The sequence below is a fragment of the Ctenopharyngodon idella genome, chromosome 11, assembly GCF_019924925.1.
Source record: "Ctenopharyngodon idella isolate HZGC_01 chromosome 11, HZGC01, whole genome shotgun sequence".
NCBI classification, from domain to species: domain Eukaryota; kingdom Metazoa; phylum Chordata; class Actinopteri; order Cypriniformes; family Xenocyprididae; genus Ctenopharyngodon; species Ctenopharyngodon idella.
Window position 1 is genome coordinate 27,038,183 of NC_067230.1, and position 26,389 is coordinate 27,064,571.

Sequence of the window (26,389 nt, forward strand, 5' to 3'; positions counted from 1 at the left end):
AACCATTTCTACGGGCTCTTTATAGCAAGATTTGGCTGTTTAACATGGCCCTGTTTGCCCCTGTTGTTAGATGCCAGAAATACACCTCAGATATAGCTGTTTATTCTATATACTGCATATACATAAAAATATATTGTATAATGTAATAGGCCTATATTTTAAAAATATTGTATATAGCTAACAGCCAAAAAGCTCTAATTCTGAATCTGAACATTTTAGAAAAAAAACAGAAAATGCAGTATTTTTGATGACACTTCTTTTTCAGTCATTCAAGTCATTTTTCTACTGCAATCAAGGGAAGAGCTGGATCAGGGATCACACCCAGGAGGACTTATTGTGCCTTAAGTCCGGATCTTTGGGACTTTTCTTCTTACAGCACCTAATCTGAATAAGAACTTTTTTGTGTGTGTCGCAGACAGAAGTCGTGTGACGCAAAGCTGCATGTCTGATGTACTGGAATGAACCAGTTGAGAAGAACATAGCTTGAAACTGACTGACTTTTTTGTCTGTATTTTTAGTTAAGACTTTGGGAGATGGACTCGTTCCCAGAATTTCTGAATGACTCGTCTATCCACGATGGTTTTGGTGCAAAGGTGCCCCTGCCATGGGCAGGATTCATCACGCTGTCCCTCCTCATGGCCGTGTTCTCCACCACAGCTGTCGTGTTGAACGCTACAGTGATAGTTGTCACCCTCCGGCACAAACAGCTGCGGCAGCCGCTGAATTTTGCCCTGGTCAACCTCGCTGTGGCCGACCTGGGCATCACGCTAACAGGAAGTGTGCCATATGTGGTGACCAATGCCGTGGGCTACTACATCATGGGAAGGGTCGGTTGTGTATTGGAGGGATTTTGTGTTGCATTATTTGGTAAGTCTGTTTAGAGTTCATTCCCACACTAAATAATGATTTTAGACTGTATTATGTAAACTGCACCACTAATGGGCTTCCAGATACTGAAAAATTAACATTTAAAAGAAAATATGACTTCACTCAAATTCAATTACACATATCCTGATATATCCTCAAATGCAATAGCTATAAACCCAGATACTATTATTGTCAAAAATGTTATAATTAGTGTTATGACTTATGACTAATCAAAATGATCCCTATTATTAGGCCTATATTTTTGCTATTAGAATTTTGTGAATTTGATCATATTAGCAAATTTTGGTCTCTATTTATTTGCATTAAAAACTGCTCAAAATTACATTTTTCAAAATACCATAATATTACACTGTCTATACCTATGTACCAGGCACAGACAGTACTTTAGGTAGCCTAAATGGTACTTTGAAAAATACCGAGGTACTGATTGATTCTCGCATTAACGTAGCATAATATCAAGGCTTATGTTCAAAAAGATGGAAATGCCATACTTTTTGTACTCTGTAATGACATGTAGCCTACCGCTAGTGTTTTGTTTGTTGTCTTTACCTGCTCGTGCTCGTGCAGGAGTCTAAGAGCTTCATTGCTGACATTCACAGGAGACATTTGTAAGTTTTATTTAATGTGCAGTAGGTAAGTATCCACTTCATCCAGCGCTCTTTTTTGCTTCCTGTGTCTTTTACGGTATAAACCTCTTCAAACAATTGTGCGTGTGTGACTGTGAACTTTCCGAATGATTCAGACTGAGTCACGAACTAATTCAACGTTCTGCTTGACCGACTGACACAAAAGAACCGATTCAAATAAGTGATTCATCAATTGTTATGATTCTTGTTTTTTGACTGAAGCGCTTCAAAATAGTGAATTTGTAACGTGAATTAGTGTTCATTTTAAAAAAACAAGAAAACAAAACCAGCTTATTATCACTGAAAATAATGTTAACTTTCAGTAGCTTACCTTAAGTAGGTTAGATATAGACTAACAGAGAGTTCATTCAAGGATTCATCAGAATGAGTCAAACAGCGAGGGTACGCGAGTCTTCTTAAACCATTCATTAAGAGATCCGGTTCATAAGTGTCATTATTATTCGTGAATCGGACTAAACCGAATGCACTGCCTGCGTCTCAGTGTGCACTATCCAGCCTAAATAATATGTGCCATTAGTAATATTCAATACTATTTAGCGTGGATAGTATGAACATTGGGATGCAGGGACTGTATTTTTTCATTCACTAAAAAGAATTGAATTAAAAGAGTCACTGATTCCACTTCATGTTTTTGATTCACTATAAAGAACTGAATCATAAGAGTCTGAGACCAGAATATCTGAATAACGTTGTTTTGTTTTTCAGAAAATATTAAAAAACAAATACTTGTTTTACAACCAAATATGACTTTTCAAGGTTTATAGTGTCTAACTGAGAAATATTACTGTGTCATTATTGTGTAAACACCATAAGCATTATCAGTGTTGGGTAAGTTCGGCTACTCAAATAATTAGCTACTAATTACATCTTCAACAGTGTAATTAGATTAATGTACTAATTACTTTATCTAAAAAGTATTGGATTACTTATTACTAATTACTTTCTAAATCCCATATAGCAGCCTAGACTAGTTGAACAATAGAAGGACAGACACAAAATTGCACTTTTAATTCTTTCAAAAAAAAAAAAAAACAATATACAGCTGCATTAATTATTCATAACAAAGTGTGTAAAGAGAGAAGGTTACATTAAAACATACATTTTAACATTAAATTTTGATATTAAATCCACTATTGTTTTATATTGAATTGTTGCATAGTCTATACAGTATTGAATGCAGTTACAGTTACGGTAATTAAATTACAGAAAAAAATAGAGTAATCCCTTACTTTACTTTTCAGGGGAAAAGTAATTAAATTACAGTAGGCTAATTAGATTACTTAGTAATTAATTACACCCAACACTGAGCATGATCAGCCGACAGGCACAAATGTTAACCTTTGAAATGTGAATTAAGTGAACTTCACTCTGATTTCTTCACTCTGATTTCTTCTGTTTCCTCTGTTGACTGCACAGGTATAACAGCGCTGTGCACAGTAGCCCTAATTGCTGTGGAACGGCTGTTTGTAGTGTGCAAGCCTTTGGGTACCATCACATTCCAGAGCAAGCACGCCGCCGGAGGCTTGGCATTATCCTGGCTCTGGTCTCTGATCTGGAATACTCCACCTCTCTTTGGCTGGGGAAGCTACCAGCTGGAGGGAGTCGGCACATCCTGTGGACCTGACTGGCAGAGTCGAGATTTCAAAAACATGTCTTACATCATCTGTTACTTCTCACTCTGTTTCGCTGTGCCATTTGTCATCATTGTGGTGTCATATTCATGGCTGCTCTACACACTAAGACAAGTAAAACTTTGTCCTGTTTTACGCTTTTGCTTCTTTTTTTTATCTTTCACATGAGCTGGTGAAGTTTAGTTTGTTGTTTGCAGTGGTGGACATTAACAAAGTATATTCACTTCATTGGTGTAGTACATTTTTTAAGTATCTGTACTTTATCAGAGTAGCCTATTTTATTTTGGGAAATGTTTACTTTTACTTCATTACATTCTATCACATAATGCCATAGTTTTTACTCCACTTCATAAAAACATGTAGGTAAGTTTGTTTATGGAAGCCTACCCGCCAGGTAAGAAAAAATGTAAATCATAATTAAGTCATAATTTATGTTTTGTAAATTATAATTTAGATATAATAAGTTAAAATTATGCCTACTGTTACATACTAATGACTAATGAAATTATGACATATGACATTTTGCCCTATGTGACGTCTGTACATTTGTCACCACATACTGTATTTTTACTGTATTTGCACAAATTTGCTTTTCATCATTGTATATTTTTTCACTGTTTTGCACAACTGACTTAACTTACATTGATATTTTAGCATATTGAAGTTTAATGTTTTTGACAAGGGCAGGGCAACCTGTCATTCACATGACATCACCGCAATAGCAAACCACAACCATCCAATCAATTCCTGATTGACAAAGTCCCGCCTTACATTTTTTCCAGTTCAAGAAGCCTTTTCACTCAGTTATACATCGCAATGTAAAAAGAAATGAATATCGCGACTTCAATTTCGTGCAGATGTAACCGGTTCTACTCGAGGGTGCCTCTTGAGGCCAGGGGAGTGAGGTTTACACGCACAGCTCTTACTGACCTACGTTACACTCATCCCCTTAAACCTCATTCCCATCCGGGTCACGGCACCAAATGTAACCGTTCCTACTACTGGACCCACTCTGAGGTGCGTTTCCCGAAAGCATCGTTAGCCAACTATGGTTGTAAGTCCCGCTGAACTCTATTGGTAACGACGGAACTTGCGACCATAGTTCGCTTTGGGAAACGCACCCCTGAGCGGGATTCAAACCGACATCTCTGGCATGGGAGGCGGGCACACTAACAAGAACGCTAAAGACTGCAGTCTCTAACGTCGCGCCTCTTGAGGCCAGGGGAGTGAGGTTTACACGCACAACTCTTACTAGCTTGCTTCCGTTACACTGGCTTTAAGTACATTAAGAACCATGTGTTTTTGTACTTTTACTCAAGTAAAATTGAAGTGACTACTTAAACTTTTACTGGAGTAATATTTTATTAGGGTATTACTTCAACCACCACTGGTTGTTTGAAAGAATCTTTTCTTTAACAGGTAGCCAAGATATGTGGAGGTGCGGCAGCGAGGGCAGAGGCTAAGGTGGCACGGATGGTGGTGATGATGGTATTGGCGTTCCTCGTGAGTTGGCTACCATATGCTACTCTGGCTCTAACAGTCATCTTCAACCCTGATGTTCAGTTGCCTGTGCTGGTGAAGGTGGTACCCATATACATGGCCAAGAGCAGCACTGTTTACAACCCTATGATCTACATATACATGAATAAACAGGTGAGTGAAACAGATGCAGATGAATCATGTTCATCAGTATGATTTGCCTAGTTTAACACAGTAAAGACATTCACACCCAGCCTGAAAATTGAGTTATTGTATCCCAAAAGAAAGAACCAATTCTGAAACGAATCATCAGTAATTCCATCTTACTTCCTGCACAAGCCTATGTAGGTTTATAACAAATTTGCATAATGCCAGTGTATGGTCTTTATTGGCTGCCCGCAAACAACGTCTACTTTGACCCGCCCTCAAACACTGCAGTTGTAGCTGAGGCCTGGAAGAGTTTGATTTGTGTTGTCGACACGTCGAGAAGATGCTGTTTTCTGACCTGTGGAAGCAAATTAACTTTGCGTGCACTTCCTAAAAATGAGGACTCATGCTCGAATTGATACTGTTAAACCATTGTTACTGTTTGTATCACTGTGTACCAAGTGCTGAGGAAGCATCCGGAACGGAAATCCATATATGGTAATGAGCATTTGGTTTCCGACATGTGCTGTAAGTGGTAGACCAATCATAACAGACTGGGCCATCTGACCAATCAGAGCAGAGCAGGCTCTCAGAAAGGAGGGGTTTAGAGAGACCGAATACTTCATCGAAGCATTTCATACACTTCAAAAAGAGGTTAAATTAATAGTATAAATTACCTTTAAATTAATATGAAGAGTTCAGATGGAAAAGCCGCTAAACGCCACCTCCGTCAAAAATGAGATAATGATATTTAGCGAATGCTCTCCGCACACAGTATACGTTCATCAAATAGCCTGCTTTCGCTTCAAATCCGCTAAATCCCAGTGTCAGCCCAGTCAGAAATACCGGCTCCTTGACAGAAACCACCAAACGCCACTTCTCTTTGGCTGAATCCCAAATGACACCTTAAGCCCTCACGGTCTTCCTCTGAGTCCGCACTTCCGCGACGTAATGCCGCTTTGACTGCCGGGGTAAAGTTCTCTGCGTAGCTCCCGAACTTGCGGGCTCAGCTGAAGTGCGCATCGAGGGCGCATAGCGGCCACAAAGGGGGCGCTCGCGAGCACCCTTCTGAAACCTAAAATGATGAATGGGACACCCTACGGTCTCGTGGACTTAACGGACACACGCACGCGGTAGCCATTGTAAGTCAACAAGACCGAATGTGCTATGAAGGTCCTGTCCCAAATGACACCCTAAACACTCACGGCCTTCCTACGAGTCCGCACTTTCGTGACGTAACGTCGCTTTGACTGTCGGGAAGAAGTCTGCCGCGGAGCTCGCGCCAGTGCGGGCTCAGCAAAAGTGCGCATCGAGGGCGCAAATCGGCCACAAAGGGGGCGCTCGCGAGCACCCTTCTGAAGCCTAAAATTAACAAATGGGACACCCTACGGTCTCGTGGACTTAACGGACACGCGCACGCGGCAGCCATTGTCCACAAGACCGGACGTTTTACTATGTCTTGTTGTCCAAAGAGGTGGACTTAGAGGTTTTTCATATAATTTTGTTAAGGTGGGCTGTTTGAAAATAACGTTCTTTTCTAGTTCCAGAAGTATGCAATACCACTTCTGATGTGTGGAAAGGATCCCTGGCCTTCAGAGGATGATGCATCTGATGTTCAGACCGTCGTGTCACCGTTGAACAACAAAATTAGCCCAAAGTGACTTACCATTCACTACACTCTGGTAGTGCATAATAAAGGTGCTTCTCTGCTTAAAGTGTGATGAATTAATGAACACTTGTTTTCTTTCCTGTATGTATTCATATTGAAGTTGGTGAGGGGTGGGACATATAGAATGTATTGTCCTTAATATTGTATAGGCCAATAGGTTTTCATTCACATCTTATTACTTGCTAATGCTATTCTGAACTAGCTAGGGACGTTCTCATTCTAGACAGCATTTCATTGGACAAAAATGTGTATAAGCTCCTGTGTGCAAGATAAGCCAACAGTATTTTTTGTCAATTTTTTTTCACCAGAAGAAAAAGACTTTTTTTTAAATTGTAATAATATTTCACAATATTACTGTTTTTACTGTATTTCTGATTAAATAAATGCAGACTTGGTGAGCGTAAGAGACTTATTTCAACAGACATTCAAAAATTTCACCAACTTTTGAATGCTAGTGTAACTATTGAAGGGCACTACAATTCTAAAACCCTTAAAGGGGACCTGTTATGCCCCCTTTCACAAGATGTAAAATAAGCCTCTGATGCCCCCAGAGTGTGTATGTGAAGTTTTAGCTCAAAATACCCCACAGATAATTTTTTATAGCATGTTGTTGCCACTTTTTGGGGTTGAGCAAAAATGCGCCGTTTTAGTGTGTGCCCTTTAAATGCAAATGAGCTGCTGCGCTCGGCCTAAGAGGGCGGAGCTTCAAGAGCTGGACGCACTATAATGTCAGAAACTGCGAATATATGCTGCATGGAGATAGAACAGGTATAGTTTAGTTCAATTACGGTTATAACTTATGTTGTCTTGTTTTTATCCACTATATTAGTACAAGTCTGTTTACCGATGAGTTTTATAACGTTTATTGTACTTAACACAAAATATGAAGCGTCTGTTTTCACTCTAGAAGATCACTGTAAGAGCTTAATAAAACAGTGCACGTGTGCATTAAAATATTATCCATAAACTCTCTCTCCCTTGCATTATCATCAAGATATACAGTGAAGTACACAGAAACACTCGTTACAACAGTAAACAAATATATAAAGACCTTATGCTTTTTCGGGTGGTGCTTAATAAACTGGTAAACTTTATATCCGTAAATCAACTCCGATGAACTGTAATAAAGTGCTCTCACCTTCATTACTGCCATATCCAGTATCACTCTGGAGGCTGTAAACTGGATCACGAACAGTTTGTACTGATCTATCCTTGAGTAACAAATTTTTAGCTCAACCTCTGTTTTGTACTGTCCCTTTGTATTGACATTCGTTCACAAAGAAGTCCGGTGTGAAATGATTCGTGCAGACATTAACGAATTTCGGTAGAGTTGAGGGATCATTTTCTTTGAAAACAAAATTAATCCAAGTCGTCTTCAGCGGCTCAGATTTCAGGAGTAAATGGAGAGAGCTCTGTGGATTAATCCATCCAGCTACAGAACACCTAAAACGCTTGGGAGACATTCTCGTCAGTGCAGCAATGGCGGACTGTGTACAACTCGCTGTGAACTCGCTCAGGGCGGTTCTATGTTAAAACAGCAGTGTCCGTCAACATTCGTGGGCGGGGCCTGTGGCTAACGTGATGTCACACTACCAGGAACCTGCAAACAGCTTATTCTGAGACGCTGCTTATGATTTATGGGGATTAAAAGAAAAGGAGTGGTTGGATTTTTATCATTATAGGGTGGTTGTGTACACACACTGCCAACACACATTTATAGCCAAACACCATGCAAAAACAGGTCCCCTTTAAATCAGTCAAGAACGCTATATCATCTGATAGTCATCTAGATCCCAAAGCCCCAGATGAATTTTGCAAAGTAATCAGATTAAATCATTCTTATTACTTTCCAATTAAAATAGCCTTAACCCACAGATCTACTTTATTAACACTGAAGTCTTTCCGTAGCTGTACAAAAGTGTTATTGTAATATTATGAATTGCATTTCCATGTTCTTGTACAAATAAGTGACACAGTTGTTTGTTCATTAAGTTTATTCTGTATTAATCATTAGAAAATAAAATTTCAATATTGATTAAAATCAAGTCCAGGCCAAAATAAATAGGAAAATTACAAAAAATGCATCAATACAAAACCTAGAGGGATATTATAAGTCATCTGCTACGAAGAGAAACCCTTTTTTCTTTTTCTTCATGGAATAAAAACCATAACAGAGCAAAGATAAAGACTTTCAAATGGAGAACATCACCACGCATCTTTCCGTTACATATGTACATATGTTACACTATAATCTTAAGTTTCCTTACAGCATTATTAAGAAAAAGAATATAATAGTATAGCAACAACTCTAGATGAAAATGTGATAATCAACAGATGTGGCTCTGAAAACTTGTGTAATACTTTTTTCCATTTTTTTGTTAACATATCAGCGTTAACAATACAGAGGAGTGCACTTCCCCCCCCTCTTCTGTTTGTCCCAGCATTGAAAGGTGAAATGTAAATGACATATAGATTTCACTAAACCGTACGCACAGTCACAGAAAAAAGTACAAAATTCGCCCACCTTGATACACAAAATATGAATAGAAAACAGGGAAAACAAATTGCACGTTACAGTAATTTGTGCAAAGACGAACAGCAATGTGCTAATAGTAAAATCCCATTGGTATATTAAGAAACCAAATTTTTTCTTTCTATTCAGGAGTCCCTGACACGAGGTAAAAGTTAAATCTTTAGTTTAATAAGTTTTTTTGAAAAGTTTTTTCTTTGTTTAATAAAAATAATGCATATTTTATTGTCCTTACCAGTAATTGCTACGAATAGTACAATGTGCCAAGAATGTGCATTGGTCCGTTTACAAGATACAGTATAATTGACATGAAGACCAGAACACAACGTTTCATTTATTTTTTTTTTCCACACGGATCATTTCAGCCCTTTCAGATGTGCACACGCAGTGTTTCAATGACAGTATTCGGTTGACTGAAAAGCACAGTACTCTTCCAAAACACAAGAGATCAATAACACTCAAGAACAACAACATCCGACAAACCCTACGTTTCCCTTTATTTAAGCTGTAGTGAAGCTTTACACTTCAAGGCAGTGGCCTTTGCAGTCTTACTTTTTTTTTTTTTTGCCCATAGTGCTCAGCATTAATTTGCCTGTTGGAAGTGACAAAAGGTCAATTGAATTGATGTAATCCCATGTTGAGGCCTAAGGACAGAGATTTACAACACTTTAAAGGCAAAAATGCTCACAAAAAGGACGCTTCAAATGCTGATATGTTTCCCCTGCTCTAAAAGAGGTATTTCCAGAAGCCAGAGCTGAAGTTAAAAGAAAGAAAAGCAAAATAAACACAAAAGTGGGGGAAAGGGGGTCAGTATTGCTTAACCAGTTTCTTGCCCTGCTTAAAGGGATAGTGCACCCAAAAATGAAAATTCTGTCATTAGATACTCACTCTTGTGTCATTTTTTTCTAGGTTGGCAGACATGATCATTATGATTACATTTACATTAATGCATTTGGCAGACACTTTTATAGGCGTTTTCAGACCTGTAGATTGTTTGCTTTGTTCCGAAACAGGGATTAAAATACTACTGTTGCAATTTCTTCTTGGTTTGGTTTTCATAAGGAAACATTTCTAAACAGACCAAAATTTGTTAATACAAGTCACATGCAAGTAACCTGTCCTCTCATTGGTCAGAATGCACCTGTTTATGTTCCGGGATTCCGCTCAATTCGGTCATCCCTCAAGATAGGATAAACAACAGCTCCACTGGCTTATTGTGTTGTATTACCAAAGTCCCTTTGAGGCACGTCATTTCACTCGGCGGCCATCTTTGAAACGCCTCTCGGGCAGCTATTTTAGTCAGGCAAGTACAGTTATCTCTCTGAATGGGGAAACATCAAATTCTCCAAAGCTGTTCACCAAGCTTACGACTAAAATTCATATTTGAAATCACCAATGAAATTCGCTCATAAATTTTGCTTCTAAATGCTCAAGTCATGACCAAAAAATAAATAAAAAAAATAATTCAGGCTAGACCGAGTGTGCCGCACAATCCTGAAAAGTGAAGCCAAAACGTTTTGATTGCCCCCAGGTGGCTGGTTTCAGTATAGGTCATAAACCCCGCCCCCTCTCCATGTAATCTAATGGGACGTGAAACAAACGAAACAACTAAATTACACTTCAAATAAATTTTTTCCAAAGATGTTTTTATATATATATATATATATATATATATATATATATATATATATATATATATAAAAATAGAAAAGGAACTGGCCCCCAGATGTGTCCACGACATTAAGTCTGGCCCCCTTTTAAAAACATTTGGACACCCCTGATTTAAAGCATGAATCAAGTATTCATCTGTATTTTTATGCGATTTGGCTGACTTTCAAGATTTCAATTAGACATTTCACTTCGTTTTTCTCCAAGTTAACCCACGATTCAAACACTGCTGCTGAGTTTGTTTTCAAGCGGGCTGAGACCACCTCGTTTAGGTGATCTCGGACCAATTTTTTAGGTGCGGATCAGAGCGAGATTGCCGTGTTCATATATGCCTAAACCAACTGAACTAAGGGAGAATATGCACCAGATTCCGAAACAAATGCTCCAAACAAACCAGGTGTGAAAACGCCCTTAAATTGCACTTTTTATTCCCTCTGAATCAAACCCATGTCCTTGGTGCTGCTAGTGCTATTCTCTACTGTTTATATACTGTTACTATATATAATAACTTTTGAGCATTAAATATTATCCCCGTGTTCCATGGGAAAACAAGAACAAAACAAAAAAAAACAGCAGTTTTGATGACATGACAGTGACTGTGAGTGAATAAAACAGGATTTTCATTTTTGCACAAACTGTTCCTTTAAGGATGCATGATGCGAACATACACTTCAAACAACCTAAAACTCCCCCATAATCATATTTTGTCGTCATAATCATCTTCATTATCATCATTATTATAAAACTAAAGGAAGATTTCAGTATTCAAAACACCTAAATACATCGGTGGAAATGATTGGTTGATCTGAAACCCTTGCGCAATTTCTAGATCAGCTATAGATCAGCCAGTGGCAGCAGGCTTTTCCAAGTGGCAGCATGTTTCTGGTGAGGGTCGTACAGTTTAATTGCAGACTAATTAAGCAGCATTGTTAATGCACAAAGCATTTACCATTGCACCTTCCTGTGCACCTCCCCTGCACAAAATATGCAACGAAACACGCACACGAACCCTTAAAATGGGAAGTCCTTTTCGACAGACTCTTTTAATATACACAAACAAGACACACGATTCTGTAAGCCCTACTAAATTCCCCATAAAGGAGGTCAACGTTCGTGACCCATACTGCATGCCATAGATTTGAAGGAAACACTATGTCGGTTATGCTTATGAAACGGACACTGAGAAAACGACTTGCATATCTTGTGCGGGTGTGTCACAGACATAACCTCATATAAAATTGGCTTTTTTGTTCTATACTTTTCACAAACAAGTATGAATGCATATGAGCAAAGAATAAAGGCAAAGAATTTAATAAAGTACAGTACCTATTAAAATAACACCAAATTTTGTCTTTTTTGTAATGCAATAACATCAATTAGGATTAATATTGCTGCTTTTTTGTACAGTACATAATTACAAAATATATAATGTCTCTTTACAAAGTTTTTCTTTTGCTTTATATATTACAAGTCATTTACAGCATATTATGAAATATCAAACAGGCTATCCTAAATTAAAAAAATAACCTGTCTGCTAGTGCATTCAACACAAATGCTGAAATCCTCTTGAAATCCACAAACCTGCATGATATCCTTATTGTAAACCAGTGTTGTAGAATTAGCGTTTGTTCTCTAAAATATGCCTTAACCGTTACTAAAGTAATCATACGGGCGAGTCGAAACTAAAGCCTTTGTGGAGGGATATGCCATACTTGCTTGCATTGAGCTTGCAACGTGCTTGATATGCAAAACCCTTAATAAAGTGACTGAGGTAATGACATATTCTTTCTGATTGTCATCACCTTGGAAACAGCCTGCCCCTGTGTACCTCGCCTCGCTGCTCATTGGTCCATTTCCTGCAGTGACGGTACGAGCAGCCAATTAAAGTTCGGGGCGGTCCTTCTTAGCTCCTCCCCGGTGCCGTGACTGCCAAGTTCCTGCATGAACAGGAAGCGAGCGCGCGGCACCGATGCGTCCGTTCTTGTGGTGCCTTTCTGCTCTGCTGTAAAGGCACTTCTTTAGGTAGTAAGCCAATAAATAAAGTTTATATTTTTTTGTTTCGCTGATCAGTTTCTGAGGAACAAGCAGCAGCCGCTTACCAGGTGCTATAAAGTGGTAATGCATATCATTTCGTCTGCCAGGTCCTCCTCGTATGGCGGTCTGGGTTCGGGGTCCGGTTCCTCATCGCTGTAGCTAGCCGAGACATCTTGCAGCTCGTAGTCTCTGTGGCCCAGTATGGGGAACACGTTGACGCCATTGACTACCGGCGTAATGCCGCCGTTCAGGAGATGGCTGGCGGCGCTCTCCATTTCGTCGATGGTCATCTCGCACGCATCCGCGATCTCGTGCTTCGTGGCAGCCACGAACTTTGGATCCTTGGCGTATCGACCCAGTCCTTCTGATATCAAGACCTGCTCAAATATGAGAAAGGATGAAATTATGCTTTGTTCTGTCAGCATAAATGCTGAGATCTGTTCTTCACTGTCACATAGTCAGACATACTGTCACTGCACGTAGAAACATATTGTTCTGAAACTAGAAACTTTTCAAAAGAGGGAATGAAAACAGGTATATTAGGCTGCTGTCACTTTAAGACCTGACGCAGAAATCCATTATACTATTACACATGCGTTTTTTTCTCAACTGTTTACGTTCACTTAAAACATAATTGACTATGTTTACGTGAATACTCGCCAAGACCGGCATTTTGACATTATTTTGTGTGTATTTGCCTGGTTACGTGCAATTAGCAGCGGAAAAAAAACTCAATTTAGTACTGAGAGGCGGCTTTATGCGAGCACACTTTGAGTGTGAACACAAAATCTGCCGGAATGAGTAAAATGTATATATTATATATAAAATTCGACCTGCCAAAGTGGCTAGTAGAAGTGACTGCGTTACATGCCACTGCTGAAATCCACACGCATTTAGCGGGTGTTAATATCAAGCCTGTCTATTACTACTTACTACTATTTTGACTACTTACATCTCATAAATGAAAACAGGAGTTCTCAGACTCACCGCCTCTACCAGGCTGGTAGCGCTACCTCTCTTCTGGTGGTACTGGTTTCGATACTCCGGTGGGACCTGCAGATGAACAGGTGAGTAGTTCCTCTGCTGGTACTCGGGATCATCTGTATACCATGAACTCTTCCTGATGGATGAGTGACTGCTGCTTGCGCTGTCCCTCAGCGGACGGTCCACACGGATCAGCGGCGTGTAGTACGGCGTTCTGTCTTTACTTGCAGGAGTGAGAGGAGGTGACGCCCACGATCTGGTAGATCGAGTAGGTGAAAGCCTGTGAGCCCTGCTGGAGTCTAGACCCGCTACCGCCATCACCTAGAACGACAAGTACAGTGGTCAATATTATTGCATTATCTTAATACACAGTACTTAGTGAATATACTGCACATAATACTATACTGGCATCTAGGATAGTCATAATATTTGATAATATTTCATTAGTTGATACCAATATCAATTTCTTGCATGCTATTCGATACTCTTCTTTATATATAAAGTTTAATATTGCATGTAAATATTAAAAATAAAATGAAAAAACACTGTATAATGATATCATGGTTCTTCCATAAAGTCACTTTACATTTGGTTAAACACTACTGTCGTATTTAATGATACCTGATGTTGCATGAGATGTAATGGAAGAGCAGTTCGCTGGTGAGGAAGATCATCTTGACTGCCCTGTCTGCGCAGACACTCAAAATTGAATGATGGTCTCCGATTACCTATAAGCGAGAGAGATTAATATCTTCTGACAGTCACGCTGAACCATAAAGCAGAGGGCCTGTTTCTACAGAACAAACCAAATTTTGCAATTTTAAGTATGGAACCTCAAGACTTGCCTTGCGGTGTTGGAGGAAGCAGTCTTCTCTTTGGTGATCTACGTGGATCGTGATAAAGGGGCTGCTCGTCATCATCATAGTAACCGTCAGGATGGTGGTAACCCCGTGGCGTCTCGTACTCCTGATCACTATTGGGGTACCTGCATACGGTAAATATCCATTAATACATTTCTGTAAATTTGATTTATTTATAGTTTGTTGTGTGACTGGTCAAGCAACAGTCACAATAGTTTTACCTATCACCCGACAGCATGCTGTCATCTTCGTAAAACTCCTCTCCGCTGTAGTACTCTCCAGAGTAACGATCTTCTTCATACTCCTCTTCGCGGCGTATAGTGGGTCGTCTTCTGTCGCTGCCCTGCGACCTGCATGAAGGTTAAGAGGTCAGCGAGAAGCTGGTTAGATTGTGGTCAACGAGTCAGCAAAAGACCATGCACTACCATGCAGACGTACAGCTCCAGACTGTAGTTGGACCTCATTAGTAAACAAGCACAACCTCATTGAGACAGCAGTCAGCGTTTCATAGCTTTTCTGGTTCTGCATGTAGTATTTACACAGTGGCTAGTCTCTACTCAAAGATGTTCTACTTGGAAATGTATATATATTAGGGGTTGAACGACTTCAGATTTTTTTAAAGTCGACATTTATGTGATTAAAGTTGAGTAGACGTCAACTAGTCACTGATGACGTCATTAACGAACAAATAAGCTGCCTGAACCTCAAGCTGAAACTCGAACGCAGGTCGCCTTGTGCATGGCATATGACAGTGCTACCCACAAGGCTATTGTCTTTGGATCGTCACAGATTTCTGCTCGTTCTAAATCAGATGCAGATAAAGTATCACAATACAGATATATGAATGCGTTAGTGAGAGAGCGATTACATGTGAATTAATTCTACCTGACAGCATCTCTCTACTAATAGTGAAGCTATGGGTTTTATTTACTAAGAAATATATGCTAGAACTTTTCAGTTTCTAAGCTATTTTATTGATAAATCACAGAACAGTGTTGACAATATATATCTGTGCTACTGAATGTTTCTGTGTATGAGCTACTGTCTGTATGTGTGTGGGTTAAAATGCAGCAGCACACATTAGTTCAGAACGGCGATTAACTAATGTGTACAATAAACTGTTGTCAATACTGAGCTTCCAGATGGTATAATCTAACATATCTTGTGGAGCGCTCTCAGAGTATGCATTGGTTTGTCATTTACTGCTGGATATGGAGCGTAAATGTGGACTTCAAAGATTTCTTATCCTGTTGCGCCCTCTATAGGCAACGACCAGTGACTAGTCGATGTCAAGCTTAAAGCTTCATCGCAGAGCATTAAAGTCAACTAGTCGGTTAGTCAGTGCAACCCCTAATATATAGCAAATAATTAAAAATATTATATATACAGTATATATTGGATATGCGCCTAATAATAGCAGGCATTTATCTAGGTTAACATTAGAGCGAACAGCCATGTAAAGAGGCTAACATCGTTAGACTACTACTCACACGTTTCAAATGAAAAGCCATGTTTGAGGTTGATGAATGATAGGCGAATGTTTGGATTTCCTGACCGACATAATTACCACATGGACCAGCCGCGTTAACGATCTGTCCTTCACAGATTGCGTGACTTCGGCAAATCCTGTGGAGTTTTTCTGCGACTAATCGTTTAATTAAAATTGGGTCGACTAAGTCTCTTCTCGTCGACTAACATTTAGTCGACTATTGGGGGCAGCCCTATAATTTACTACAACTTTAAATCATGAATGGTGTGTTGCTTGGGAAATTACTGCTTACATACAAAATACTGAGCAAACTGTACATCTTTCCCTCCCAGCCATGCTTTTTTTTAAAAGATATGGCATCTACTCTAAGGTCTATAAACTAAACAGACTAGCAGCCCCACTGGCCCAATTTAGGACATCTCAACATTCCTGCAGAGGTGAACTTAAAGGACAACTCTTGTTCTAGACAAATTAGGTACATAATTTAGAAATAAACACTGTGTTTAAGTGTTTATGCATTTCTATAAAGTATTAATCTAATGAGTCATCCTTTAAGGCAAGCATTTCGTTTTGTTAGCACCAGTTATCCAGCAGACACATGCAGCAAGCCCCTTCTCTTTCCATTCATCACCCAATCACAACACACAGAGACTCAAAGACTTATCCTGATTGGTTAATTCTTTACTAGATGTTCCTATAAACTCTTTCCAGTTTTGAAAGTCAATCTGTGTGTGTGTATAAAGCCCGGTCCCAAATAGCGCCAGTCAACCAGTCTTGTGGACTATTGCAGACATGTAAAGTCAACATCAAGCACCATGTGGGACGGGGTTGAGGTAGAAAGCCCAATGCCATTACCCACTAGCCACAATTCTGCTTATCATTCACCGTCTGTTTTTATACAAGCAAAAGTACCTGCTATGTAAACATATAATACCTAATGTAACATACCTAATGTACGTCTCATAGTAGCGCCTTCTGTTCCAGAAAGCAGAGAGATGGTTAAGAGAAAGCATTTCGGTTAGGAAGGAAAGAGAGAAAGGTGGAGAAGAGCAGGGGAATAGGGAAGAGGAATGGATAGACACATATATCATACAGTATATACAGGATATATACAGCATTTTTATATATGTGAGGCTGTTTTCACACTTGGTTCAATGGCTTTGTCCAAACCCGAGTTGAATTACACCACATCCTCTGCCCCTCGTGTGACTTTTTACACTGCATTATGTGGTTTGACTAGCTCAATAAGGACCAAAAACATGGAAAGTCTGGTTTTCTTTACTTTTTGAAGTTGGTAAAAACTGACCATGGAGGGTCTGTACATAAATTTGATTAATTTTGGGGTCAGTCTCCCAAAACCTGAGCCACCAAAAGTGACCTTTTTTGCTTATAAATGAACTAATTGGTCAAGAAATATTATTGTGTTTTCCTCTGATTTCTTGGGGCAGTCTAATCTTTGTTCAGATGACCAGATCACTACCCATATTATCAATAGGTTTTTGAAACCCTTCATTAAAGTGATGAGACAGGAAGTATAGCCGATCTCAATGTCGGCCATTTTGCTTGTTGATCTCATTAAAAACTTCCTGAACACCTCAAATGGACTCGGGTCTACACCAGATGCTTTAGAGTGAAAACCAACACTCTAACTATTTTACGTTTTGGCGAATTAGTGGCTAATTTGTATGAATTTGTGCAATCTCATTTGTACTGTTTATGCCCCATCGAAGGTTAGGTTTAGGGATGGACCTTCATGCTAAATTTTTCTAAAAATCATATTTCGTACAAATTCAAACAAAATCAGCACCTCATAAAATAGTCGTTTTCTCATGAGATTGAGTTTGTGAAAACACCTTGAAGAAAACATGGTATCACCACAGTCAGATAATGGACCAGCGTAGTTGAGAGGAAGACAATGGGTGGGACAGGCACCAGGTGGTTTGATATGAAGGTGGATAAATGCTAAAAAAGGAAAAGAATTTCAGATCTTATGGTCTAAAGGTGTGGTCACATTAGCGGAATTTCAGTTCTTGGTCAACGCAGCAAGTTCACGGGACCAACTTGAACCTGTTGCGAAACCTGCATGGGGAAATCTTTCACCCTCACACAAAATTCCCAAGTGCCTGACTTCCTACTGAAAATGGATTTTGCCTGCAAAAATTTGCTGAACAATAAACGTGACCACACCTTAAAGCTGATGATAATGTGAATGAATAATCATCTAAATGCATAAATGTAAATGGATGCAGAATTTAAAAGTCACTTTCTTGTTTTCCAATCTACTAAAAAGTACTTAAAGGTGAAGTAAGCGATTTGTGAAAAACGCTATTGAAAGTAGACTGGACCAATCACCACAACACACTTGTAGCCAATCAGCAATAGGGGGCGTGTCCACTCATAATGGGGGAGGAGAGAGAGTGAGCAAGAGGAAGATTTAAAGAAAGACTGTAGAAAGAGAGATGGCTGAGAGGCATTACAAAAGAGAAAAGGTCAGAGGAATATTCCTGGAAAAAGAGGGGTTTTAATCAGGCAAGATCTTTACTATTGCTTTGCGTGTTCATGCATTTTGGGGGCGGAGCAATGAAGGGAGGGGCTTGTTTGTTTGGGTGGATTTCAACAGTGTTCAACAATGATTCTCAGAAATCGCTTACTGCACCTTTAAGAAGCTGCATAGACCTTAAAATACATCCTTCCTGAAGCAATTCCAAACAATCCAAAGGGATCAAAGGAATTGGTTTAAGAAGTTGGTGATATTCATGAGATTACACTATACTCTGCTAGCATACTGCTACTTGTCAAACCATTGAATACATATGAATAAATATATCAAAAATGTGAGAGTAAGTTCGATGAACAAAAAACAAGCATTCACCTTTGCCCATGTGGGGTCCTGGGCTTCTCATATTCTCCATAATACGATCCCGGGTAGCCATTAGCGGGCATATGCTCGTAGTACCGATTGTGTCCTCCGTTAGGTAAACTGGACATGTTGGCGTTGTTTAGGTTGATGTTGGTAGACTTGGGCGACTTGTTGTAGGAGTTGTGATGATGATGGTGATGATGGTGGTGGTGGTGGCGATGATGGTTTTGCTGCGCCATTGCATTGGCACGGCCCAGGCGCCCCACAGGTTGTTCCATGTGGGCGTAATGTGGGGGCGGCTGCACCTGCAGGGGGCGCTGTGTGGCGTTCGTCTGGTGGCCAGAGCTCCTCCGGGTGTCTCCGTTTATGTGGTTAATGTGGTTGCCAAAGAGTCCTCCGTTTCGCTGTGAAGAAATACTTGTGTTTGTAAGTTCAAAGAAATGCGCAATGGACGAAAATATAACGCCATATTTGAGTTTTCGCGGATTAAACATGGGCTAAAATCCCATTCACACCAAAAACGATAACTATGAAGATAACTATAAAAATAACTATATCCACACCAATGGACGATAATGTTCAGTTTATTATAATAGAGTGCCCCTTTTTCATGTCTGCCATTTTAAATGCTCGAGCTCTTTAAAGTCAGGTGGATTCCGATTGGCTGTCATTGTTTTTATCGTTCATCAGCTGGACAAAATCATTCTGAAAGTGATTCCAACGATATTGTTCATCTGTGTCATTATCATTATAGTTGTGATGTGGACTTTGCTATTCTCAAAATAAGAATGATTGTTAAACGTTTATAGATATACTTGTAATAGTTATCGCCATTGGTGTGAATAGCCCTTAAGGGATAGACATACAGGCTGTAGTTGTAAATATTGTCCTTCAGCTGATGCAAAAAACAAAAATGTCTTTCTTGCTGTCAAACAACCTTTTATCCATTTGCGAAAAATTAAATATGGCGTCTTTGACAGTTTATCCAATGCTAAAATATTCGAGATTGCCATTTTTAATGATCTCATGGGAAAAAGAAGTTGGAAAGGAGGTAAAATGGCGTATGGTGTGAGTGAATTTCATGAACTGATTAAATCTGAACTGAATTTGAAATCAAGAGAAATGCAAATACAGTGGATTACACTGAATTATATATATATGCTACGCTAAAGCTAACAGTTATTACTTATAAACCTAGTTAAGCCGTCGATACTATCACTGAAGTCAACAATTGATTGTAGATTGTCAACTTGGTGAATTTATCCATGTTCAGTGTCTTAATCTTAGACTTATAGTATATGTGTATACGACCTCCGGGGATGGCGAATAATTCTTTGCAACTCACTTAAGGAACCGTTACTACTCAATTCAGAACTGTTAAAGTAAGACAGATCGATTTTATAAGGAGAAAGGGGTCATAAAAGGTGAGTAATTTACCCTATAAATTTCTTCGTCCTCCTCTGGCAAAAAGTCTACTAGCTCATCATCCTGCAGGTCACATGATATCGCACGGCGTATTTCTGGCCCAATGTCATGCAGCGTACGGAGGCCAGCCTGTAACCGTGACGACAAGATAGCTAAGGACCTGTTCTTCAATGGAAAGCCCTTGAACAGCAGCGACATGTTGAGAACGGAGACCCTCACACACACATGCCACCAGGGGGCAGTTTACCAGACACATTGACACAAACAGGCTTGACGAGACAGTTCCAGACAGGACAAATTCATGAAAGATGACAACAATCACAGTAGACAAAGAGGAAAAACACTGAAGCTCCTTCATAATTGTACACTACAACTAATACACTTACTATCCTTTACTGTGACTTTCTAAAAAGGACTGTATTAGCCACAGATGCTATTTTGAAATACTGCAAATTCTTTTTTTTGTCACCAAAAAATTTCAAGTGCAAAAAAATTATATCTATTGTTAGTTAATCACACTAAAGATTATGTTTGCAAAGAAATCAAACACATTAACAGTGTTTGATTTATGAGGATGGACACCAACAAAATGTCTTAAAACAATGATTCATGAATTATAACTCTAAAGTGATGGCAAACAAATACAAACACTTCAAACTACATGTAAAACAGACAGAAATACATTTACAGTTCACCATTATCACACAGAGGGATCCATATTCAAGCTAAAACCACATTAGCGCATCCAGAAACAGAGAGATCCAGTTGAGGTAAAGAAGGTCTCATGCAAAGGAAACAGTTTATTCAGTCAAATTTGTTTAAATTATTCCAAATCGTACAGGGTGTTCACACTGACAGTGATTTGATTTTAACTGACAACAAAATCTGCTCCAATTTGAAGGATATTCTATCGTAAAAATGCCTACTTACGAAAAAAATATAGTTGATACTAGAACTGCACGATTCTGGTTAAATTGAGACTCATGATTTTTTGTTTCAAACAGAGATCAGGATTTAGAACAGACAACTAAACAAAATAACCTAATTTACTAGAAGTTTTGACAAAATGCTAATTGTAATTGCTGCAGCTAATTCCGGCAGTTTAATTAAACTGAATGAATTATTTAAAATGACTGCATGAATGATTCAATGACTCACTCATAAATACTTCACTTTCATTTTCATTACTGGATGAATCAGCATTTTTGAACAAATCTCTTGAGTGAATGATTCAATGACAAATACATTTTTTAACACTCACCTGGTGGCATAACGATGTAATCGATACAATTGTTATTTAAGTTACTTTTTTACCTTTCTCTGGGTCAGCTGCAGTGCCAACGCAGGTTTGAATGTTCCTGTGTGACTTTGTCAAAGGTTTAATAGACACAGGAGCATCGTTGTCATTTAGGAATGAGATTGTGTGGGTGTTTGAATCGAGATCGCGATTGTTTAACGAATAATCATGCGGCCCTAGTCAATGCTATGGCACACCCTGAATATACAGGAGCTAATAATTAAACCATTAAAATTAATATATAGTTTTAAAATAAAAGCAATCAAACCATTAAACGACATCAAAGAACCATGAACAAGTGAATGTTTTGTTAGATTACTTAAACATTAACTTCAAGTAAATATTTTTGGTCATAGACGTTCAGCAAACAGAAAAGTTTGGGAATGTCTGGAGTACATTAAGATTAAATTATACTCCATTCCTAAATAATTAAAGAACAGTAATTTGTGCCAACAAAACAATAATTCAACATAAATGGCTTTCCGAGAGAGTTTGAGAGCGACCTACAGCAATGTAATTTCTGTCAGTGTGAATGCACCTCAAGGCCAAAACTAATGCATACACAATGTAAGCTTACAAATACCAATTTGATAACAATAATGTGCCTTAATAAAAGAACACACAACCTATTAATACACTCTAAAGAATCAGCAAAATTCAATCTCCAAAATACACACATACCTGCAGGGCGACGGCCGTGTTGTTCTGTGCTGGGTGAACGCCCACCAGGCCTTCCTCTTTGCGTTTCTTGAATTTCCTAAAGTAGTCCTGTATCAGGAAAGTGGCATAGAACTTCCCCACCGTTACCTCATCATCTGAGTGAACAGACCACACACACGGCTTCGCTGTCAGCAAGTAGCTTCAACGCACGCATACACACCTCTGCGTAACGCACGTTGCGAGACAGAAGTTGACGCCAAGAGATGCTTCGTGTTATTATAACTACATAGTCATTGAAAGAGAAAAACAGCTACAATCTGTTAATTAAATTCTAATGAAGCCTTAAGTATTGTCTGGATTTCTACACAAATGGCTCCTAAAATGTGACCTAAGTCTAGATAACAAACACAGACAGTCTTAATTAACAAACACCACATATATGACTAAGGCCTAGTACACACTTACACGGGTATTTTTTTCCTCCTTCGTTTAAAAAAAAAAAAAACGCATCCATGTGAAAACGCAAAAACACTCAATAAGAGCTGTCAAAAGCATGCCAAACCAACAGGTGGCAATATAACCCTAACCGTACAACCATGTTGGCCAATCAGAGGCCTGGAAAAAAGGTTATTACCGGTTCCAGTTCTGACGTCACAAGCCAAAATCTCCGGTTTCACCGTCTACACAACAACACTGCAACCGGAGTTTCTGAAATCTTCATCCTGACAGGAGTTTTCAAAAATTTCGGTTTTAATTGACCAGATACTGCGTTTACATGAGGACGAACGGCCAAACCACATAGAAAAAGCTCCGGTTTTGAAAATACCCTTGTTCGTGTGGACAGGCCCTAACATATGCTGTAGATCACAGGACCACGACGCATTTGCTGTGGTTATTTTGAATTTCACTTTCAAGCTCTTTTATTAGGGTCACCTTAAAAAAACCCAGCAAAACAGTAATACTGTGAAATATTATTACAACTTAAAATAACAATTTTTTATTTTAATATATTTTAAAAGCTGAATTTTACTCTAGTCTTCAGTGTCACATGATTCTAATATGCTGTTTTGCTGCTCAAGAAACATTTAATTTTATTTTCAATGTTGAAAATCTTAAATTTATTATAATACATTTTTTATAATAAAAAATGGCACTTTAAAAATGTGTCGTTTGTTAAATAAGACTTTCTTATTTCTTAAACTGAGATCAGATTGCATTTTAAAGCCATTCATGCAAGAAATATAGATAATTACAATTAATAATTATTAGGTTTACAAACTTTTATTGACAACTACAATATAAAAGCAACTAAAAGTCAAAATAAACGAATCTAAGACAAGCTCGTCTGTATTTCCTGTTGAAAAATCCAACTTAAGCTGGTAGTTATATTTTGGAACATAGTAACTGGATTCTAGCTGGTTTAAGCTAGTAATTTGCTGCTTATTAGCTGGTCCAAGACCATCCTGGACCAGCAGCAAACCAGATACTAGCTGGTCAAACAGTTAATGTCCAGCTAGAAACCAGCTATCTTATTCCAAAACATAGCTACCAGCTTAATGCCATGTCGGGAGTAGAATATTTCATATTCACTGTTTAGCACCCATCAGACATCTGTAAACATATTAGTATTAGCACATTAGCATTAGCATAGCAACTATGAGAGATTACTGGGAGTTGGGGGTGGGGGTTGAGGGGGGTTTGCAAAGAACTGTATCAGCTAAGCCATCTAACTTCACTAAAATAAAGTCCTACATGTGCTTACATTCTACTGGGAACATGCAAGCAAGCAGCACTGAGCAATATGTATTAGCACATTAGCGGTGCATTTCTGTGGGTGCGTTTGTGCATGTCTAATATACTGTTTCTGTATATGAATTTTGATTCTCTATGTGTATATAAAGTTTATGTGTTGTGTTCATGTTTGTGTAAGTGTGTGCGTGAGAATCATTCTGAAGCAGGGGTCTGTGTCACTTTTTTAAACAAGCACGTTGGGGACATATCAGGATAGAAGAGGCAACATTAGTTCCATGCCACCACCCTAAAACAGAATTGCTTCAGAATATTCTGAAGATTTGAACTTTTACATGAACAGAAAGACAGTTAATGAGGAACAGAAGCTGTGGAAAAGCTCAAGCAGATACAGGAGAGAAAGCGACAGTGTAGAAAACAGAGAGAAACAGAGAGAAAGAGACATTTTTAGAAGGACACAGCATGCCTGAGTTGCCATGCAAGCCCAAAGCTCAACACGCACACACATAAACAGACACATACACGCACCTTCTTCAAATCCTCCAGCCATATACTCATACACACAAACACACATCACTGAGGCTCCAGTGTGGACGCAGTGAAAATACCGAGCAGGAGAGGAAAGCATTTGCGACACATACGGAACAGAACAAACATTGCAGAGACCCGACCAGGAGAAACTCAGAGTAAAACAACAGGAAAAAGCAAGTGCAACAACTGGTGTGTGTGTGTGTGTGTATGAAGCAAATGTACAGTATGTGTGCATATATGCTACATGTGGGAAACTAAACTGTTCTGTTTTTGTTCTTTTCTAAATGGATGATTTAGTTGTGAGTTAAAAGATGCAGAAGATAGAGCTGTTGTGTATGTCTGTGCTCTGTTGTGAATGTGTATTTCCATTAGCAGAGATGAAGCTCTGAGATTTATAACTGACCACCAGCAGGGGGCACCACTTGATCCAAAAGTTTCATGCTTGTTCTCTTCCAGATCTTCTTAATTACGGCTCGCAGCTCTTCATTCGCCTGCTCTAGGTTACCTGGGTCAAAACACACACCATGTTATCAACACAACTATAAAGGTAGCCTCTACTCACTACCATCAACTAGGGCTGGACAATATTGGTAAAAAAAAGAGCTAATTTTTAATCTTTTGATGGCTATAGTTACACATTACAGCATGTACTTGCTATAGTAAATTATGCATAATTACAAGTAACTAACCCAAAACCAAACCCTAAACATAACTCTATAGTAAGTACATGTAGTTAATTAATATTACTCAGTACTTATTTAAGTAATTACAATGTAACTACGTCACCTTAAAATAAAGTGTAACCCTATATTTATATTTCACTAAAACATGTATAACTTTATGACTTTTACGAATGATGCAAATAATTTGTCTTAAATCATTTCATTGAAATTGACTATTTCTAAATAAGTGGTTTATGGACTGTAATTTTGATTCAGAGCGTTTTGCGAACTGATACGAGCAGTTCAGAGAAGAATTCACATACCTTCTGTTTTGATCTTCAGTGCAGTTCTCACAAGAGCAAAAAGTGTAGCGTTAAACATGACGGTGCCGTCACTGTTCAGAGGCATGTTCATAGCCACCAGCCTCTGGAAGTGAGAAAGAATGTCAGATAGAGATAGAGAGGATGGGTTAAGAGTGTTGCAAATGTTCAAACACATTATTAATAAATGCACATGTCTTACCTTGCAAGCGACTCTATGAGGACAGAGTTTCCCAAAACCAAGAGGCGGCTGAATCCGCCGTAACAACGTCACTACATCAAGATGCTTTATTCTGCCTCTGTGATAAAAAGAGGGAAACGCTGACTGAAAAATGCCAAGTCTACATTTGTTCTTCATTTCATTGCTATAATGGACAAGCAACTTATTCCAAATTATATCCTTACTTGGCCTCTGGATCATATTCTGACCAAATCCTTTTAAATTCATCAAGATGATGTGGCCCCAGAATCGACCAATCACGGGTCAGATAGTCGAAATTGTCCATGATGACAGCCACAAACAGGTTAATGATCTGAAACAAGATATTATTCAATTTGATTCACATGAACAACTTTTAAGAACAAAATTGTTTATAATTCTCCCCAGAAGTCCTCAAAAAAGCAAAACACAAAATTCCTTTGGGGCTTCAAAATGACAAAACAGTTAGAGACCAAATTATGGAAGCTTGTTTCTGCCACAGAATAATAAAAAAAAAAAAAAAAGGTAATTGCGACTTTTTACATTTACTTATAATTCTGTCTTTTTTCTTGAAATTCTGAGATATAAACTCAGATGTTAACTCACAATTCTGAGAAGAAAGGTCAGAATTGTGAGATATAATCTTGCAATTGTGAGGAA

General features: G+C 38.7%; 2 protein-coding genes across 14 annotated transcripts in view; one reads left to right on the forward strand and one right to left on the reverse strand.

The window, feature by feature from the left end:
• The first annotated feature begins 527 nt into the window (after positions 1-527).
• parapinopsinb (parapinopsin b) lies at positions 528-6,793 on the forward strand. Its single transcript, XM_051912609.1, has 4 exons — positions 528-867; positions 2,952-3,280; positions 4,586-4,819; positions 6,334-6,793. The coding sequence occupies exons 1-4, from the start codon at positions 534-536 to the stop codon at positions 6,451-6,453; spliced, it is 1,017 nt and encodes a 338-aa protein (XP_051768569.1). The 5' UTR covers positions 528-533; the 3' UTR covers positions 6,454-6,793.
• A 1,644-nt stretch (positions 6,794-8,437) lies between these two features.
• cacna1da (calcium channel, voltage-dependent, L type, alpha 1D subunit, a) overlaps positions 8,438-26,389 on the reverse strand; it is a 92,591-nt gene continuing 74,639 nt past the window's right edge. For 9 of the 13 annotated variants that reach the window (XM_051912541.1, XM_051912550.1, XM_051912547.1 and 6 more), the window contains 13 exons: positions 25,936-26,063; positions 25,733-25,829; positions 25,534-25,636; positions 24,952-25,053; positions 22,290-22,423; positions 20,324-20,440; positions 18,899-19,290; positions 16,975-17,001; positions 14,759-14,887; positions 14,523-14,662; positions 14,299-14,405; positions 13,681-13,998; positions 8,438-13,070 (listed from right to left, as the gene is read on the reverse strand). In XM_051912541.1, the coding sequence (XP_051768501.1) occupies positions 12,765-13,070; positions 13,681-13,998; positions 14,299-14,405; positions 14,523-14,662; positions 14,759-14,887; positions 16,975-17,001; positions 18,899-19,290; positions 20,324-20,440; positions 22,290-22,423; positions 24,952-25,053; positions 25,534-25,636; positions 25,733-25,829; positions 25,936-26,063 (2,100 nt within the window). In that variant the 3' untranslated portion in view covers positions 8,438-12,764. The remainder of the gene's footprint in view (positions 13,071-13,680; positions 13,999-14,298; positions 14,406-14,522; positions 14,663-14,758; positions 14,888-16,974; positions 17,002-18,898; positions 19,291-20,323; positions 20,441-22,289; positions 22,424-24,951; positions 25,054-25,533; positions 25,637-25,732; positions 25,830-25,935; positions 26,064-26,389) is intronic. The other 4 variants (XM_051912551.1, XM_051912543.1, XM_051912542.1 and 1 more) reach the window with 3 other exon arrangements.

Coding starts and splice junctions, on each gene's coding strand:
- parapinopsinb (XM_051912609.1), top strand. CDS start 534: ATGGACTCGTTCCCAGAATTTCTGAATGACTCGTCTATCCACGATGGT. Junction 868..2,951: donor ATTTTGTGTTGCATTATTTG/GTAAGTCTGTTT, acceptor TTGACTGCACAG/GTATAACAGCGCTGTGCACA. Junction 4,820..6,333: donor ACATATACATGAATAAACAG/GTGAGTGAAACA, acceptor GTTCTTTTCTAG/TTCCAGAAGTATGCAATACC.